At 40.9% G+C, this 21377-nt stretch overlaps 1 protein-coding gene across 1 annotated transcript in view; it reads right to left on the bottom strand.

The window, feature by feature from the left end:
• Positions 1 to 9635: 9635 nt before the first annotated feature.
• pgm1 (phosphoglucomutase 1) overlaps positions 9636 to 21377 on the bottom strand; it is a 74828-nt gene continuing 63086 nt past the window's right edge. Inside the window, exons 8-11 of the mRNA XM_020512647.2 lie at positions 16270 to 16405; positions 14735 to 14918; positions 13276 to 13410; positions 9636 to 9941 (exon numbers count right to left, since the gene is read on the bottom strand). Of these exons, the coding sequence (XP_020368236.2) occupies positions 9852 to 9941; positions 13276 to 13410; positions 14735 to 14918; positions 16270 to 16405 (545 nt within the window). The 3' untranslated portion in view covers positions 9636 to 9851. The remainder of the gene's footprint in view (positions 9942 to 13275; positions 13411 to 14734; positions 14919 to 16269; positions 16406 to 21377) is intronic.

Below are 21377 nucleotides of genomic sequence, written 5' to 3'. Positions count from 1 at the left end.
CTCCCTGATGCAGTAACTCGCGTTTTCCAATGTCCTGTTGTCTCCCGTCCTTTTATGTCGTGTTGCCCCCATCAGAATTATTGGTCCCTCTGCATCCCAGCATGCATCCTTCAACCTCCACAACTGACTTGCCCCCCACTTCCTCACTACAGAACTGGCCCCTGATAAACCACCTTGATGTTCGGTGAACAGACACTTGGGACTGATTGTGGACCATACCACCTCCCTCCACAACACCTCTCCCCACCTCCACCCAAACTTGGAATGCCAGCCCTGACTGCTGAGTGATCAGACCTATGACTGATCTCTCTGCAGCCCCCTGACTGCCTTCCTGCTAAACCCTTAAGTGGTTACACTGGACCTGCAGGACTGACTGTGGCTCATTTCCTGGACTGTAATGATACAGAACCCCTGACCCTGATCTCCACAAGTGGCTGACTGTGTCCAAGCCTCTGGACTGGGATCAGACATTGCCTTTGACTTACTGCGTTCATAAATATACAAAAATAGAAAGATTGTCAGCCCCTTTCAGTCAGAAATGGGAGAAGTGATAACGCAAGAAAACAGTAGAGCAGTTAAACAACTCCTTTTAGTTATTTCTTTGCAGAGTAACTAGACAATGCCTGACGTGAATGCTGGAATGTGGACGTGCAACCTGCTCCTCTGGGCCTCCATCTTGGCCAGCAGTCCCCAGCATCTCTGAGCGTGCTCCATGGGCACTCCCATCCTGCCCCACCACCACCACCACCACCACCATCGCAACATCCCTTATCTGCGTCAGAATTGCTCCAATTTCACCACATCCTCACGGAACATCTCCAACTCACTGAGAATACAGTTCAGCACTTCATTTCTGCACTTGGAATGCACCAATGCATTACATTGCAATGCTGATGTCAGGCCACTTTGTGCACAAAGACAGGAACCCAACTCATGCATCGGACCAGAACGCATCTCAGGGGTTAGCTTGCTCTCTTAAATTCACCTCTTTGCACTTACTTAGATGTTCACAGCTGTCTGCTCAGCCTTGCTTTTTTGCATTTTGCCACCTCACTCAGAACTTGCAGTGTAAGCCTGCTTGTGTCTTGTCTTGCCTTGCCTTTTGGCACAAATGCAAAGCGAGGCAGCTTGTCATGTTCGCTAAGAGTAATCAGTCAAAGGCATGGGTGTGATGCTGTACAGCATGTGTCAGCAGCTTACCCAGCAACACACCAACTGTCCATCAATGGCCCTGTCTGCAGTCTTCATTATCTCAGTTTTGCACCTCTAACAATTATTGTGTATCATTTTCTCCTGCAGAAAGACAGCACACAAATTAGTGAATGGTTACTGAGAGGGTAGATGTTTGCTGGTTGTGCTGGTAGAGCGGACACTGGATGGGAGAAGATACAAGCAGCATGAGGTGATACTGAATGGGAAGTGTCTGCAATGACAGCAGTACTGATTATGTAATGACCAGCTAATAATGCTGCTTGTGGTTTGTGCAAATTGAGCAACAGGGGAAGCTAGTGTGTTTCAAATGAGAATGAGAGATGGTCCAGTGTACCTCTGTGCTGGAACGTGGAGAGGAGTGAGATATAGTTCCAATGGGAAAGAGGGAGTGAAGGACATTTGCTAGAACACACCTCGAAAGACTTGAAATATCTACCCATTGACGTGCCTCCTGCACTGTTTCCAGGTCCTGGAGTTAGCAATCTCTACAATCTCTCTCCATGCCAGCTGAGCACAATATTTGGCAACCATCCTGGCATTACTGAGAAATAACAGGTTCGTCCTCACCTTTACTGTTTGCATAAGTATCACACCAGAGGGTCCTGACAACCTTAGCATCTGACTCTGACTTCTAAGTTTCTTCTTCCAGGATCTTTCCAGTGAAACAAGCCTGAAGCAAATGTAAACATGTTTTTACCAGTTGCATTCCTGCTTTAACTGGGCCTGACAGGAAATTACCTTGGATTTAGAGGAGTTGCCCATCAGATCAGCCAGTTTAGTGGGTAACTTGCTGGCGAGACGATTACAAACAACTTCTGTCACAATAGCCTCTTTCTTCTTAGTAGCAAGGTTTGAACTAAAACCAAAATTTGTCTATTGAAAAATGTCCTCAAAATTAAATGTAAACCTGAGGTTTGAACTTGGAACCCTCCAATTTGTAGGAATGTAAATGAGTACTTCAGCAAATTTAAAAATAAAAGCAGCATTGGCAGATTTAACCTGCATTTGATAACCTGTTCCAAAAATATCAACAGGGAGTGAGAAAGAAAATAATTTAAAACAAGCAGTACCTACCATTAACACCAACTCTTCATTGATACCTCTTTGCTACAACCATTAGCCCTCCTTTTACTTTTTGCTCTGGGTACCATTCTGTTCCAATTGCTCCTCATCTCTCACCGTCCTTTTTTCAACAGGTAAAAACCAAGACTTTGTCAGCTCTCTTCAGTTCTTCAGAACTTTTGGACTCAAAGGTTTGCTTTAGGCTGAATTTTACTAAGTGTCAATTATGGGGAGTTTCATGAAGGATGTGTCTCTGTTAGCTCGAGCTTGTTATCTCACACAATTCTGCACTTTTCCACTCTGTTTGTATCAGGGCTCGCACTCCCTTGCATTCACCAGTAGCAGAAGTTTCTGGGATCTGCCTGGATTTACACTGCTGATGCCATATTTAAATCCTAGTTGTGAACCTGGTCAAACACTGTCTTTCATGGTGTGTTTCTGAATAATTCTAAAGGACATCGCTGAGAAAGAGAAGTTGGAGCCCTGCTTCATCAAAAAGGACCTGGACATTCTGTTGGAGAGGAGGGCTGTCCTCAGGACCACTGGAGGAGACCATGACATCAGACCCTAGCTGCCTGATCTGACACTGCCACCCAGGTCAATGCTGTATCACTACAGTACTGGCAGTCATCCACTGCTTCATTAACTGTTACTACCATAGTAATCCATGTCAAGAACAATAGTAGGACATAACCAACAGTCTCTTGGACATATATGGATTAATTAAGGAAAGCCAGAAGGATTTTTTAAAAAAGAAAACAATGTGTAATTAACTTTATTGAGGTTTTTCGAGGAGGTAACAGACTTGAGTTGATGTGGTAGATGTGGTGTACACGGATATCCAAAAGGCATTTGATAAAGTGCCACATAACATGGTGGTGAGCAAAGTCAAAGTCAATAGAATAAAAGTAACAGTGGCAGCTTGGATATAAACCGCAAATAATTGCTGACGTTCTGAAAATGCTGTCTGTCCACAAAAGCAATACTTGCATGCACAGTACCTCTGCCAGCACTGCCATTGATGTCATTCTGTCCAATTTACCCATGTATTGTGCTTATTTGGGTACCACCATGCTATTTACTGGCAGGGTGTTACACAAAGTGTATACATACAAAACTTTCTGCGTGCGCACTTGTCAACCTTTTGGGGGCGGGTGGGTGCAGGAGGCAGCATATAAATTTGGTTGATCGGTTGGGAGCCGAGGATAGTAGTGAGTTCTTTCATGGACAGGAGGAAGAAACAACATGGTGTTCTCCAGGGGTTGGTTTCAAGACTGCTATTTGTCATATTGTATATTAATGACTTACTGGATGTAAAGGACACAATTTCACAATGTGTAGAAGATGCCAAACTTAAAAATGGGAAATGAGAAAAGTGACAGACTTCATGAGGAAATAGCTAGGCTGGCAGAACAGCCAAACATGTTGCAAATGGTGAGTGAAGCAATACACACCGGTAGAAAGAATGAAAAGCAGACAAAATAAAGTATGGAATTCTAAACGCGGTTCAGGCCTGGGGATGCAGATGCGCAAATTGTTGAAGACAGGGCAGGTTGAGAAAGTGGTTACAGAACAAAAGTACGATGGATGCTGGGAATCTGAAATAAAAATAAAATACTGCTAGATATTCAACAGGTAAGGCAGGATCTGGAGAGAAAGAAAAAAAATGCTCAAAGTTTAAGATTCACAAAACAGTGGCAAACCAAGGGAAATTTGGAACTGTCCAGAGCACAAAACAATGGGAATAAAATGGGTAAAGAAAGAGAATGTGAGTACATTATTTACAGGAAAGCAAAAAAGTTGTTTGCTAAACATGTAAATAATAAAAACATCATTAAAGGAAGCAGCAGGGTCGGGGGAGGGGAGGATGTCCCTAGATTTGGGAGCAAAAAGGTGGTTTCATTTTTGGAAGATCATCTGTATTTTGCATCTGTCTTCACTGCTGAGGATGCACCAGGAAGGAAGTAGAGGAAGAAATGATTTTAGATAGGATAAAAATAGGAGGTGATAGAAGTGTGCAGGTCCTCGAAGTGGAAAGATGACAAAAAGCTCATCAATCTGTAAGGTTACTTCTTCTGTCCACTTCAAAGATGCTTCCAGACCTACTGAGTACTTTTGACTGTCTTTATTTTAGAAAAATTACGTGAATTTAATGGGATGCATCTTACCTTTGAAGAAAATAAGGAGAGATATTACAATCTGTCCACAATCTTCTAATCCCTTTAGGTATGGGGTGTCAAAAGACCAGGAATTATAAATTTTAAACCCTTGTTTAAGAAAACAAATGGAGAAACATAAAACTTAGTATCTACAGGTCAGTCAGCCTAACAATGGTAGTGGGAAAACCTTTAGAGGCAATAATCGCTGACAAAATTAACTGGCATTTGGTAAAAATATGGGTCAATAAATGAAAGTCAACATGGATTTATTAATGACAATTCATGTTTGACTAACATTATTTATTTTACTTCTTCAGTGACCCAACAGAAGGCGGATATTATGCATATGGACTTCCGAAAGGCATTTGTCAAAGTACCGCATTAATATTATTGCTAGAAAGATTTAAGCCCATGGAATTAAAAGAATAACTACAGTGTTGACACATAGCTTGTTAAAGAGCAGGAAGTGAACACTAGTGGTAAACAGTTGCTTTTCAGAATGATTTTGTGATGGTGGGGGAGGCAATATAGTTTCACATGGGCAGCATTAGGACAACTTCTTTGATGTGTTTGTTACCTGGAATTAGATAAATAGAACATAACTCAGAAATGGATTAAATAAAGAAAGCTACAAGGATTGAATGAATGTGCCAAGACAACTTTGTGATTCCTTTTTTTATGTTAGTTGTCTATCTCTTTTCACAATCCTATATACTGGTTTTTTCTTCTACATCCCTTCTGACCTTCTATATTAAGCCTGGTTCTCAATTGTATTTTGTACCTGACACCTGTCATAAACTCACATTTTCCTTCTCGGTTTTAATTTCTATCTCTTTCTTATCCAGTTAGCACTGGATTTTTTTGTCCCTTCTTTCTCTTTTGTAGCTGTGCCTGAACCATCTCCTCTGTGAAGGTAACTCACAGTTCAGCTCCAAGGATTCCCTGTCAAACACGGACTCCAGTCTCTCTGGCCCCGCTCCATACTTGCACCATTGATGTCAGCTCTCCACAGTTAATTGTTCTTACTCTGTACTGTTCTTTCCTCTTTTCCACTGTCATCCTAAATGATGACATGTCCTTTAAATGTTCTTCCAACTGACACTAGATGTATTTAGCCCCTTTCATACCCAATAACCAGGACTAACAGCACGTCCTTTCTCATTGGACTGGACACATACTGCTGGAGAAAATTCTCCCAAAACACTATCAAGGAACATTTGCCCTCTCTACCTTTTATACTTCCACTAACAACTCAAATACAGACTCAGGTAAAGGCCCCCATGATAACTACTCTTATAATGTCTGCAGCTCTCTGTAATTCTGTAGAATCATCACAGAATCCCCACAGTGTGGAAACAGGCCATTCGGCCCAACATGTCCACACTGATCCTCCAAACAGCATCCCACACAGACTCACACCCCTGCCCTATAACCCCACATTTCCCATGGCTAATCCACCTAACTTACATATCCCTAGACACTATGGGCAATTTAGCATGGCCAATCCACCTAACCTGCACATCTTTGGACTGTGGGAGGAAACTGGAGCACCCGGAGGAAACACACACACACACGGGGAGAATGTGCAAACTCCACACAGATAGGTGCCCAAGACTGGACTTGCACATGGGTCCCTGGCGCTGTGAGGCAGCAGTGCTATCCACTGAGCCACCGTGCCACTGCGTGCAATTCGCTTGCACATTTGTTCCTCTCCATCATACTCACGAGTTGGTGGCCTGTAAACTACACCAAGAAATGTAATTCCAACTTTCTTGATCCTTAGCTCAAGTTAGATTGATTCTGTCCTTAAATTCACAGGGATATTCTTTTCTGCAGTCCTGCAATGCTCTCCTTAACTAATAAACCATCTCTCCTTTTTTGTTTTTCCTTCCCTGAACACTTTATATCCAGGAATATTTAACAACTAATCCTGCTATTCCTTGAGCCAGATCTCAGTTAGCCACATCATCAAGTGTCAGTTGGAAGAACATTTAAAGGATAGTGATCATTGTATCGTAAGACTTAGGATGACAGTGGAAAAGAGCAAAGAACAGTACAGAGTAAGAATAATTAACTGTGGACAGCTGATGTCAATGGTGCAATCTGCATCTGTGACTCACATATAATGATATGCATTCACATACATGCTTGTAGGCCTGCTGTAGAATGTTTTGATTTTTCCCCTTACTCTGATTCTACCCATTAACTTACTATTCTCTATTCTATTCCTAACAGGGAGGTGCTTACACCACAGGATGAGGGCATGCAGGCAGTTAGGCAACGGGAGTCCAAGAGAAAAAGGTACATGGTAGAGGAATCCTCTGAAATGTTTGCTTGCTAAGGTTGATTCCTTTATGCACCCTGACATTCTTCTTTGATATTCTCTTCTGGTTCCCACATTCCTCCTAATTTTAATTAAACCCTCTTTAAAGCATGAGCAAAACAGACCACAAGGAACTCAGTCCTGTCTCTGTTTCGATGCAACCTATCCCCTATTGCCAGTCCCAATGCTATGAAGTTTAAAGATCTTTCTTCTTTCCAAACGCTCATTCATCAGTCCTATCCTATTTCTGTACTCACTCGTACTGGAAGTAATCCAGAGATTACTATTTTTGAAGTCCTGCTTGCTAATTTTCTACCTAGCTCCCTAAATTCTGACGGTGAGACCATTTCCCCCCTTCTACCTATGTTGTTGGTATCAAAGTGGACCACAACCTCTGACTGATCACCCTCCCTAGAATAATATCCTGCAGCCTGTTCGGTGACACCCTTGACCCTGGCACTTGGGAGGCAATATCATCCTGGAGTCATGTTTACAGCCGAAGAAAAGCCCATCTATTCCTCTAACTAATGAATCCCATTCTCTACTGCACTTCCACTCTTCGTCCTTTCCTGCAGTGCTATGAGCTTGGCCCTCGCTGCATTCCCCCAAGGTATCATTCCCCTCACCAGAATATCCAGTACTGAAAACTGTGCACGTAAGAACATAAGAACTAGGAGCAGGAGTAGGCCATCAGCCCTTGAGCCTGCTCTGCCATTCAATAAGTTCATGGCTGATCTTTTCATGGACTCAGCTCCACTTACCCGCCAGCTCACCATAGCCCTTAATTCCTTTACTGTTCAAAAATCTATCTTTGCCTTAAAAACATTGAACAAGGTGGCCTGAACTGCTTCAGCGGGCAGGGAATTCCACAGATTCACTTTGGGTGAAGAAGTTCCTCCTCAGCTCAGTGCTAAACTTGCTCCCCCTTATTTTGAGGCAATGCCCCCTAGTTCTAGTTTCACTCGCCAGTGGAAGCAACCTGCCTGCTTCTATCTTATCTATTCCTTCGTAATTTTATATGTTTCCGTAAGATTTCCCCCACCTCTCCAATTCTTCTAAATTCCAATGAATATTGTCCCGGTCTACTCAATCTCTCCTCATAAGTCAACCCTCTCAATTCCAGCATCAACCTTAGCAAGCAAGTATTTCAGAGGATTCCTCTACCATGTACCTTTTTCTCTTGGACTCCCGTTGCCTAACTGCCTGCATGCCCTCATCCTGTGGTGTAAGCACCTCCCTGAACATGCTATCCACATAGTCCTCTGGCTCCTGGATTTACTACAGTGACTCCAGAAGCCACTTGAAGTCTAAAACAGTGCTGTGACACTACGGAAAAAACGCCAATACAAAAGCAAGTTATACTAAATTTTTTATAAAACACAAATCAGGCCTCAGCTGAGGATTGTGTTCAATTCTGGATACCCCACTTTAGAGACTCTGTTAGAAAGTTAAATGGGATGCAAAAGAGATTTATGAGAATGGTATCAGAGATGAGGAACTTTAGTGATATGAAGAAACTTGTGAAGGTAAGGTAATCCTCGTTAGAACAAAGGAGACCAATAGGTCACGGGATAGAAGTGTTCAAAATTTTAATCACTTCAATTCAGTAAAATGGGAGAAATGACTGTCCACTGGCAGATGGATCAGAGGATACAGACTTAAGGTAATTAACAAAAGAAACAAAGGCAACGTTAGGAAATGTCTTTTAGTGCAAGTTATGAACAGCAACTTACAAGGGGAATGAGATAAATACTTGAAGGGAAATAATTTGCATGGCGTGGGATCATTTATATTGTCATATTTCATTCTAGTCTACAACTGATGGAATTTTGAATTCAGTTGCGTTTCAGTTCAGGGGAGAATCCTGGAAGGCAGCAGCCTAACCAGTCTTGTAGAGTCCAGAGAAATCTATAAAGAAAACTTTTACATTTGCACAAGGCCTTCTACTGGGTAAAATATCTGGTAGGTTTCACTAAGCAGATGTTTAATTCAGTAGATACTTCAATGGTTATTCACAGGACCCTGATTTACATTTATTCATGAGACTCCCCACCAGCCAAACCCTGCAAAATTTAATTAAATTGGAGGCAACTTATTATAAGCAGATGAAAGGAATTACTTGCAGGGTATTCAACTAAATAAGTGATCTGCATCACTGCATAGATATAAATATATTGCTTTATTTGGAAGGGGATGTAGACAAGTACTTTCCAATAATATAACTGTAAAGTAGTAAACTATCTTACATTCTGAACTCTGACTAAAAGTACAATAATGGTTACAGCAGTGAAAACGAAATGTGCTTTCTATTGCTTACATCAATTAATGGTTCAAATTCACCACAAATCACCTGAAGTAAGTATTAATAATAAAGGACTTAATATTGTATGGGCATTGACTGAATCTTAATTACACTTTTGAAATAAAGTAATCATTTCAATTCAGTGGTATTCTGTGTCTGTTCACTTTTGATGAACTAGGCTGCAATTGACACATTCACTGTAAACTGAAGAACCATAACAAGACAGGATCAGGAATATGGTTGTTGAACAAGCACCATCATGATCAACGTTGTTTTTAATCAAAGGAAAAGTAATCAACTGAACAAGTGGCTACTCTGTAACTTAAACAACCATGTTAACCATATTAATTGACATTCTAACAGAAGAGTTTTTCATGTGAAATAAGTTGTTGCAGGATTTGTTGATGTTGCTTGTCATGTTAAATAAATAGTATATGTGGTGTCCTTTCATGTGTTAAATTGTGCAAGTTTCTGGTTGTAATGCTGGTGTTGATAGTGAGAACACGTATTTTGTTACATTAGTTTTCATCTATACCATTTAAGAGACTAGAAACAACATAATCACCAATACAGAGTATTTATATTTATATATATATTTATATTTTATTACATTTTTACTTCAATCCTAGCTCATGGTCATTTTTCCGAATAGCTTTGTCTTTCTACAATATTCCAAACCTTGAACATGGACTAGGAGATGGTAGTTTACAGTAACATTTCACATTTTTCAGGTTTATCCTCTAGTTATTTCCTCCTTTGATACTTTATCTTCTGACTTAATAGGTTTAGTCTTTTAAGTGATCACTGTAGGGCTGGTGCGGCCTGTTCTCTCATGAATCTGAGAAATCTTCAAAGCAATTTTTATCAGAGGGGAGAGCATCATCTATAAAAGAAACAGAAATTACATATTCTAATTAATTTCCTTTTAGAAAACCATTGTTCTCCTGGCATGCTTATTCAGTGTGCATACGCAGTGAATCAATTGCACTTGAGGAGTCTACTTTTAGGATTTTTACAGATGCTAGGAATTAGTCTTGTGGCTCTAAGAATGTGCTGCAAGATTTGAATAACTCCCGTAAATCTGGTGCTCAGAGAGCAACATTCTTTCCAGAACACTAAATAGTTTTAACATGACTGCCTCAATTTTAATCAACTGTTTGACTCTGTAGTGCACCATTCAATTTATTGTGAATTTTTTTACTCATTCACAGCAAGTGAGCATCACTGGCTAGGCAGCATTTATTGCCCATCCCTAATTGCCCAGAGGGCAGTTAAGAGTCAACCACATTGCTGTGGGTCTGGAGTCACATGCAGGCCAGACCAGGTAAGGATAGCAGCTTCCTTCCCTAAAGGACATTAGTGAACCCAGGTGGGTTTTTCCCGACAATCAGCAATGGATTCATGGTCATCAGTTGACTCTTAATTCCAGATTTTTCTTTTATTGAACTCAAATTCCACCATCTGCCATGGCGGGATTCAAACCCAAGTCCACAGAACATTACCTGTGTCCCTGGATTAACAGTGCAGAGAGTACCACTAGGCCATTGCCTCCCCCTGGACTACTGACAGTTGACTCGAGCCTATTGAACTTCCCTTTCAACTTCAGTCTTGACTATTTTAGACCTTTCAGTAGGGAGCGAAGGACGGTAAAGTTCAGAATTCATCTTCGGTGGCAGAAGCCCTGAACTTCACTTGGTTGTTTTCTGAAACTGGCATGGTTGAGTTCAAAACCTCAATACTACAACAGTGCATGAATTAAACACACTAACCAATAGGGCATTTTAGTGTTCCAATAAAGTGAAATATATTGCTACACAAAATCTTACATTTTCACGCTTTCTCTCATGAAGGTTTTGAGCGATTCTGGACAGTTTCACTGACAGTGGGAGCCCCCTTGCAACTCCAGCCAAACGCACCATTTTTCATACATGGACTTAGGTGTGGAATAATTTGCTGGTATACTGATTATACTTTCATCTTGAGGAAGCACCACACCAATCTTTTTTTCTACCTGATGTCTACACATACACAATTTCAGGTGTAAGTCAGACAAGTAAAAAGCAAAACAGTGGCCTTGGCTCACTTTCAACCAGGAGCAGTTAGGTCCACTGCAGCACTCTGAAGTACTGCCATAGTTAAGATCAGCTGAATAGGAATGAGTCGTACAACTCTCAGACTGATGTATATGACTTCCTGGTGTATATAACTCACTCCCATTAAACCGCTGAGCCTTTAGGCAGCTATTTCTTACATTTGTAATCAAAATAACTGGCCACAGTTTTTGACTCCATGCACGAAAACAGTGTTTTATCTAGATGTTGCGTTTGTAACAGAGGAAAAGTTCAAGTCAATAATTTAAAATCTGAAAATTATTTAACAATGCACGCAAAAATCAAAAGAAATTTGGCAAAAAAAGTCAGCAGATCACGTAATAATGAAATAAGTCAATGTGTGCTGCTAAATATTGATAAGGTAGGGTACAAGGTCAACAATCCAAAGTTCTGAAGCTGTTCCTACCATCAACCTGAAGGTCAATACTGACTTACGGCTGGACTGACAAGAGATGTGAGCTGGACAGTACGCAGACAACCATGGTGGGAACTACAGCAGATGAACCCAAAGCCTCATGTCAGTGGCAGGAAAACCTCCTTCAACTATGTTAGAGTGTGGAAGGGACAAATGTGGGATTTCTTGCCAGTGCTGGCAGAATGTCAATTAAGGTTATTAATGAGCCAACTGACACCCATTATCCCTCAGCACTCTGCAACCTAGTGCTGGATTGGGGATTAAAAAGATGGCCTCCCTGGCCCAGCAAAACCTGTTGAGATTACTTGCAACCTCCCTGGGGGTTGGAGAGTGTCCCTCAGATGTAGGCACTCAGTGAGGATCTGGAATTGGAATGGGGTTGGCTGCTGAAAGCAACTCCCATACCCCATTTTCACATAGCTATGTTGTGGGGTTCCTTGGTGATCCTGGGCCACAAGTGGGTGCAGTGCCACCAGCAGCTACTGCTCCTAAAGGTGCCAATGAAGAGGTGCTAGTCACTGGTTGGACATCCGCCACTGTGGATCTCAACTGTGGGGAAGGCCTGATGGTAGCCAATTAATTGCCTGGAGGATACTTGATTATGATGGGCAGCTCTCATGAAACTAAGCAGGGCTCCTCATTGGTTATTTGACTAGTGGGCATGACCCCCATCAGCCCTGCAAAATCCCACCACGGTGTGTGTGCACACAACAAAATGACAGTATCTTTCCAATTTTCTGCCTAATTAATGCAAAGGTACAAAGATCTTTTGATGCTGACAATCCCTCAGCGCCTCACTCAAGTGATTATAGCAGATAGTGAATACTGGCTGAGTATTTGTCTATGGAGAGTATTGCACTTTCAAACTCAACATTCATGAAAAGATGTTTTCTTTAGAAGAGATCAAATAGCGACAGGAAAGGAAACATCAGCTCACTTCTCATTTGCTTGGGGTAGAGGCATTGAATTAATCTTTACCATCCATGCCTCTGGTTAGCAAACTGACAGAGACCAGCATCGAATGACAGTTTCCAGTGTTATATAGCAGAAAACATAGCAAGGAGCGATGATAGACCTTTCAGAAAATAGTTCATCTCTCATAACAAAGATATATCTCCATGAGGAAGAAGGATTTTAGGAAGAGGATAAACTTACCACTGTTAACAAAGGAAAAGGAAGTTAAGGATATTATTAAATCAAAAGAAAAACATACAATCTGGCGAAAATTAGTGGTAAGCAAGAAATTTGAGAAAGTTTTAAAGGCCAACAAAAGATGGCCAGGAAATAATAAAGTGGGAGAAAATAAACCACAAGGATAAACTAACAAGTAATTAAAGAATATCACAGTAAGAAATTCTTTAAATATAAAATAAAGGAACAAAATAAGTGAGCAGGCCCCTCAGAATAAAGGCAGGGAAATGGCAGAGGAGTTGAATAAATACTTTGCGTTATTCATCACAGTAGAGGATGCTAACAGAATGCAAAATTATTAATTCAAGGGGGGGAAAAGATGGAGGGAAAGGAATAAATATAATAACTATCATGAGAGAAAAGGTACTAGGGAAATTAATTGAGGCTAAAAGCTGCAATGTCCACTGGATATGATAGGTTGCGTCCCAGGATATCAAAGGAGGTCTCTGGATGAATGACAAAGAAAATGCCATTTTAAAAGGAATACTTCAAAAAATTACCTGTGGCTCTTTGAAGATTTTACAAGCATCTTTATAATAGCTATCAATATAAATTCTGATGGTTGCTCCAGCACTGCCAGTCCCGCTTAATCTGAAGACAAGGCGCGATCCATCTGTGAAAATGATTCTCAATCCCTGTCAACATACGATTTATTGGAATCATTCATGAGCTAATACTGATGTTGTGTACTGTCAATGATATGGTTAACATTCTATATATATACACATATATCTCTAGCACATTGCTATTATGAGTTGCTGGTATATATTTCCAAATAAAATGTAAAAGTAGAACAGATTGTAATATCTTCTAGCAGGAAATTAAAAACAAATTTGGAACATTTCTGAGGGTTCGATTCCTGGTCTTTGCCGATCTAGATGATCCTTGTTTTTGAATAGGAGAACCACTCACTGAGTACAGGATGAGGAAAAGCAGTACAGTCCTCAGTCCTTACAACAAATCAGTGACTTTTGCTGGGATGCCTGTGTACACAAACGTTTGATTATTGTGGAATCTATCTTCGGTTGATATCTTCCACAGTACAACTTGTTCTCATCATCTAGGTTCATATCTAAAGAAGGGACACATGGGTAGGATATCAGAAGACTGCCAACAGCAGTACAATATGAAGCGCCAGACAGCACCTTGAGGAATGAAAGAGTGAGAAAGTGAAGAAAAAAAAATCCTGAGGGTGTTAATCCTCGCCTGAAGGAAAGTTAAAATATAGCTCTATTTATCAAAACTTTTCTATTGCTTACAACTAACATGAAATTATGGCCATTTAAGTAAGGGTATTATTTTGTTAATGAATTACATGGGCTGTAGGAGCTACTGACACATAAAAATAGCTAACGTGTAAAACCAAAACAATGCAAAAATATTCAATGGTGCTTCCAGTATCTTGTAAAATTTCTGCCTTTTTGGCAATTTGAGGATGTTTAGTGCTGGAAATATAATTCGTTCTCACTTCAGGCATCTACTTTTGATATCATGTGTTCTCAACTGAGATTCAGAAATCATATTTAATGTAAAGCTTTCTAATACTGCATTATCTCATTGTTCAAACTCCATCTTCAAATTTCTCACATCAAACATCCTCATGGTCTCTGAACAAAGCAAATAACTTCAGCCAAATTAATGGAATTTTATGTTTTGAACTTGTATATCAGCATCCAGATTTCCAGTCAATCACAGCAGGAATCTCTGGCTACAACAAGTTTGTGGTCTTTCTCATACTGATGCCCCTGAATGGCAACACGGAAGATAAGCATAACAGAAGAATCTATATTGTAATAGGTCATCATTTCTATTCATTTACTCCATTCAAGTGTTATCTTGGGGTGTAGTCTTCTAAATTCATGCAAGTTTAAGTTACAGAAATTTCAACTTGTAATGAGCTTATTTGTTGTAGCTGATGAATTAGATATCACATACATACAGCACCCACTGATCTCTTACCTGGTTTCTTGAGATGCTGCCGTCGACAGGGTCACAGTATTCAAAATTGTCAGCCTTATCCACAATATACTCTTCCTCACAAACTTTGAACTTGTGACCAACGAAAGCACGATCTGACATTAGAGTCTCCAGATCCTTCATTATTTTACCCGCTGCTGCAGCATCTACTTCTTCGTAGTCATACCTGCCACAAAGAAAATTGGAATGAACAATTTGAATGCAGCTGTGTACATACATGATTAAGAGGTGACTTGATACAGGTTTTCAAGATTAGGAAAGAAAATGTGATTGTTTCCAAGGCAGCAACAATAAGCTGTAATTTTAAGGCAACCACAAACAGAAGTCAAGGGAGGTTAAAAACATTCTTTAGAATTAGAATGTTTAAAATGCTAACTTTCATTGCTAAAGGGTCATTAGTTAGTTTAAACAGGAACTAGACAGTTGCTTACAAGCAACGAATACTAAAAGGCATGGAATGTCAGCAGGAGAATGAGCATAGACTAATGGGCTCATGTGGACAAAGATATCAACACAGATTAAATATCAGAATTAAAGATATTAAAGATATTTTAGTTTACTTCAACATGTTCCTTAAAGACAACTGCATTTCCTTTTCTTCCCATCAATTCTGAAGATGTTGACATTTGTCAAGAAATACTTCACAGAAATTGGCAGCTTCCAGCCTGAGCAGTGCCACCTCAGCAGGGGCATCATTGAGACTGTACCTGCACGATGAGAACACATAGATGGCCAGCACCTTTTGAAGTGAGGCAAGTAGGGTTGGTGTCAGCCTGGACCTGGAAGCTAGGCTCTCATGATCAACAGCAGGGTTGGTGAATGGAGGGTTGTTGTTCATGTACAGACAAGACTGTTGCAAATGAAAGCCTTTGGCACCTGGGTAAGCTCCACTGTGCGATAAAAAGAATGCCCAAAAGAAGGCAACTCCTGTGTCTCCAAGTTGCTAAGTTTCACCAGCAGATTCCCCACACACTGGTGAACATTTGGCTGCTGACTCAATGCCCATGAAGGTTGCAATTGGACTGTGGGTGGGCAGCTCATCTGTCAACTTTCCCATTGCTGGCAAAATGCTTTGTCAGTGGGCAGAAATCAGGAATGTCACCACACTGCCACTACGATTAATTGCATGCCACTTTGCCTGTCTTCCCACTTTACAGTCCATCTCTGCACAGCCTGCTACAATTCAGCAGTGAATTCTGATTCTCCCCCTTCAGAATAGGCATTAGTTATCTATTTTGTTCTTTCACGCAGAAAAGTAGTGGATGGGGAGCACTGGCGGTCATGTTTAGCCATTACATAGATAAACAAGATGTTCGTATATACGTATGACATTTCTTCAACGCTGTTCCTGAACATAAAGTAGAAAACACCCTGACAATTGATAATGGTGGATTTTGGATAATTTGACTTCAGATGAACTTGAGAACCAGATCTTGTGTAAATTTATGCTTTTTGTTTTGAAATCCTGCATGTGGTGTGAAAAGCAAAAGAGATTTTTTAAAATGAGATAATCTAACCTGGTGAAAAAATTGCGACCATATTTCTGCCAATGTTCCTGCATGATTATTTCCACACTTTGTTTGCATTTGGCAATAATGGACAGCCAGGCAAGCACTGCCCACAGACCATCTTTCTCACGAATGTGGTCAGATCCTTAAGAGAAATAATAAAGGTAACAATCACTATGTATCAAAATTTCAATGAAAATAAACTTTGTGGATATTATGTTAAGGAAATGCCGGCACAAACAAAATATTACAATGGCTTTATCAAACACTTCCAGGTGAGATTAGATTAAGAGAAAGCTTCCTCTACTTTGCATCTAAGCAGACCTGGGAATATTTAATGTTCAGAGAATAAAGCTTTTTCTCCTAAATTCTAATGATGTCCTTAGACCTAACCTACTATCAGGATAACAATGACTATGTTTTTCCTTCAAAGTTTAAAGAAGCTAACTTTTGTGAAGAAGAGATCTGCAGAGGTCAGGAATTGAATATGTGACTTTCTGTTATGCATGGCTTGGTATAACATTAGACAATATATTACCGAGTAAGCTACTGGAGGAAATAGCAACTTTGAGGTTTCATGAAAATTTATTTTGAGTTACTTAACATCTCGGAGAGCTAGGTGAGAGTAAACAGGAAAGAAAGAAAAATTAAAACTAAAACAAATTGGCATATAATGTATAATTTGGTAGAAATATCACTACAACAAATCTTAAAAACAAATTTAAGATTAAGCCAATCAACATTATTGTTAAGCAATTATATAAAACAAGGCAAACAAGAATCAGAAACATTGCAAAAATTGAAATGTGAGACAAAAACAGAAAATTCTACATATGTAAAATCTAAATCAACATCAGTGAAGAGAACAGGCAAATGATAGTATTTTCAAATTTATTTCCACTGTCTGATGTCATATCAGGCAGAAGCATGATAGACTGAATAGATAATGACAACGTTCTGTGTTATTCTGTGCTGCATCATTTCATGATTTTATGATCAAACATTTATTGTACCAAAATACAAATCCAGAAGAACAGCAGATGTTAGAAATCAGAAACAAGCAGAAATTGTTGGAAAATCTCAGAAGGTCTGGCAGCATCTGTGGACAGAAATCAGAGTAAACATTTTGGGTCCATTGACCCTTCTTCAGAACTGATGGTAGTTAGGACAAAGATTTTTTTTATGCAGAAGACAGGGTGGGGGGACAGGGTAAGGAATAAACGATGGGTGGGGATAGTACCCAAAGAGAGAGAACAGTTGAACAAAGGAGCGGATAACGATCAGCCTAGGCGAATGAATGGGGATTATAAGCGGCAAACAATGGGTAGTGTATAATAACATAACATGAGATAACGAGGCCTGGTCTGTGTGGGTTGGGGTAAGGACATGGGAGAAGGTACCTCAAGCCCTAAAATTACTGAACACGATATCAAGTCCAGAAGGCTGTAGGGTTCCCAAGAAAATGAGGTGATTCTTCCAGCTTGCCTCGAGCTGCGCTGGAGCATTGCAGCAAGTCTGAGGCAGAGATATTGGCCAGGGAACAATGTGTTGAAGTGGCAGGCAACTGGAAGCTCAAGGTTTTTCTTGCAGGCAGAACATAGATGTTCTGCAAAGTGGTCACCCAGTCTATGCTTCATTTGCACAACGCAGAGGAGACCACATTGTGAGCAGCGAATGCAGCAGACTAAGCATAGAATTCCAACAGTGTGGAAGCAGGCCATTTGGCTCATCAAGTCCACACCAACCTTCCAAAGAGCAGCCCACCCAGATACACACTCCTACTCTATAACCCTGCATTTCACATAGTTAATCCAGCTAGCCTCCACATCCCTGGATACTACAGACAATTTACCATGCTAAATCCACCTAACCTGCATATCTTTGACTGTGGGAGGAAACCCGCACAGACACTGGGAGAATGTGCAAACTCCACACAGACAGGCACCTGAGGTTGGAATCGAATCTGGGTCCCTCATGCTGTGAGGCAGCAATGCTAACCACTGAGCCACTGTGCCATCAGTTTCAGAATTTCCAATTTGTGGGCTTCAGCCACTTCCTCTTTACCGTGGACCTGCAATCCCTTTACACCTTCATCCCCTATCAGAATGGTCTGGGGCTCTCTGTTTCTTCCTGGAAAAAAGGCCTGAACCGTCCCCACCCACCACTACCTTCCTCCCCCCGGCTGAACTTGTCCTCACTCTGAACAACTCTTAACTCCTCTCATTTTCTTCAGGTCAAAAGGGTGGCCATGGGTACCTGCATGGGCCCCGGTCATGCCGGTCTCTTTGCGGGGTACGTGGAACGTTCCTTGTTCCAGTCCCATTTCAGCCTCTACCCACAACTCTTTCTCCGATATCATTGGTGCTGCTTCCCTCTCTCATCCATAATTGTATACGTTTATCAATTTCACTTCCAATTTCCACCCCGCTCTCACCTTGACCTGGTCCATCTCTGACTACTTCCTTCCTTTCCTCGATATCTCAGTTTCCATTTCTGGGGATAGGCTAGTCACCAATATCTATTACAAATCCACTGACTCTCACAGTTATCTGAACTATACATCCTCACACCCTATCTCCTGTAAAGACTCTATTCCATTCTCCCAGTTCCTTTGTCTCCATCTCATCTATTCTGATGATGCCAACGTCGACAAGTGGATATCTAAAATGTCCACTGTCTTCCTCAAACGAGGATTCTCCAGCACTGTAATTGACAAGACGCTCAGCCCGGTCCAACCCATCTTCCACACTTCAGCCCTCACCCCTTCTCTTCCCTCCTGCAACAGTGATAGGGTCGCTTTGTCCACACCTACTATCCCACCAACATCCATATCCAGAAGATCATTAGCCACCATTTCCGCCACCTCCAGCGAGATACCACCACCAGATACATATTCCCCTCCCCTCCCTTGTCAGCCCTCTGCAGGGACTGTTCCCTCTGGACCACCCTGGTCCACTCCTCCGTCACTCCCAACACCCCACCCCACCTTCCCCTGCAACCGCAAAATTTGTAACAGTCCTGGCGAAGGGTTTCGGCCTGCTCCTCAGACTCTATCTGACATGCTGTGCTTTTCCAGCTCCACATTTATTGACTCTAGCTTCCAGTATTTGTAGTCCTTACTGTCTCTAAGAAGGTGTAGCACCTGCCTGTTTACTTCCTCCCTCCTTAGTATCCAACGGCCCAAACGCAGCTTCCAGGTGAAGCTCTGCTGTAGCTGCACTTCATTCAATCTAGTCTACTGCATTCGCTGCTCACTGTGCAGCGTCCTCTATAATGGGGGAAATGAAATATTAGACTGGGTGACTGCTTCGCAGAACACCTATGTTCTGTCTGCAAAAAAAAGCTTCCAATTCCTCTTCAAAATGCCACCTTGTTCCCTGGCCAACATCTCTGCCTCAGGCTTGCTGCAGTGCTTCAGCGTAGCTCAGCACAAGCTAAAAGAAAAGCACCTCTTTTTCCACTTGAGAACTCTACAGCTTTCTAAACTCAATATCAAATTCAACAATTCTGGCGTTTGAGGTATCTTCTCCCATGTCCTAAATCCCACGCCCACACAGCAGACCTTGTTATCACATGGTCTGTTATTACACACTGCCCATTGTCAGCTGTTAATAGTCCCTATTGGCAGTCATTCATTCTCCTAGGCTGACCATTATCCACTCCTTTGTCTGTCCAACTGTCCTCTCTCTATCTCCATCTATCATCTAACCTCCACTCCCCACCCTATCTTCTGCATAAAAACCAACTGTTTCCTAGTTACCATCAGTTCTGAAAAAGGGTCACTGGACCTGAAATGTTGATTCTGGATTTCACTCCACAGATGCTGCCAGACCTGCTCAGATTTTCCAGAAGGTTTTCAATCAATCATTCTACCAGTTCTGATAGTGTAAACTTCAGAATTTTAATAACTGTTCATGGATTGAAAGAGTCAACAAAGATAAACCGCTATACATGAAGGGATCAGCAATAACTCTGTCTGGAATAAACTATTGAAGGACAAGGACAAACTCACAGAGGAATTGAAAGCAATCAGCCATGTCTGGGAAAAGAGGGAATTGAAGCTACATAAACAAAACTGCTTTGACATCTACTTGATAGATGGCTGTTTTATGCCACAAGGATAACTGAAGAAAAATTTAAAGAGTCAATCACAGAAAAGCTGCGTCTTCAAACAGATAGTTGATGCCAAATGTAACAAGGAACAAACAAATTATTTCTGATAAGGAGGGAAGCTGCAGACTTGATGGTTCCAGAGGGGTAGACAATATTGTGGATGAAAGGATTCTAAAGAATCATCAACAATATCATATCTTAGACCTAAAGGACAGAAACGTACATGAATTGAACACCAGAACTCTTCCTTGGCAGAACACTGCATAAGTATCAAACCCTGGACATATCTAGAAACAGACACTTTTGGTTAGAATTTAGTTAGATTCCACCAGTAATCAGGTAATTGCAGAGTTGTGTAATGAGGCTTAATTTGTTTACTTGAGGGGTCTTATTTTGGTTGCTACATGCAATAAAGTTTAAATCATTGTTTCAGTACTTGTCAGTAGATTTCTGAATAAGTAGCCAGATTAAAAGGTAACTTGTGGTGATTCACCCACACTGTATGTCCTCTGCATTTTTCTACACTTATCATCTCCTAGTTATTGTCCTTTTCTTTTCTAGTCTTATAAAATCATTTTCCTCTTTCATTTACCCTTTTGAAGATAGGCCTTAAGTTGGAAATGGTAATTTACCGAAACAAAGGCTGTACTGAGTTTTGACAACCAAGCAGACTAGAAGTATATAACAGCTGACACTGGCTGAGGGGAATGGGGAGAAAGGAAATAAACTGTAAAGTTCAGTATAGGAAAGATCTTATTGAAGCAGCTCCTCAACTAAGTCAGCTCAAAGGGTTTCTATGGGAAGATATATAGAATATAAAAGATGTAATGGTGAATCTGTGTGAAGCCTCAATAAGAACAGCTTGAGAAATATGTATACTTTCATTTCCACAGAATAAAAAGGATGCCAAGACAGATTAACTGGAATGCTGGAAAAAGTGAAGTGGAAATCCCACAGTATCTGGCAATAAAGTGAAAGTCAATCAACATTTCAAACTTCAGGTA

The sequence above is a fragment of the Rhincodon typus genome, chromosome 10 (genome assembly GCF_021869965.1).
Source record: "Rhincodon typus isolate 14 chromosome 10, sRhiTyp1.1, whole genome shotgun sequence".
Taxonomy (NCBI): Eukaryota; Metazoa; Chordata; class Chondrichthyes; order Orectolobiformes; family Rhincodontidae; genus Rhincodon; species Rhincodon typus.
This window is presented reverse-complemented; position numbering and strand designations above follow the sequence as displayed.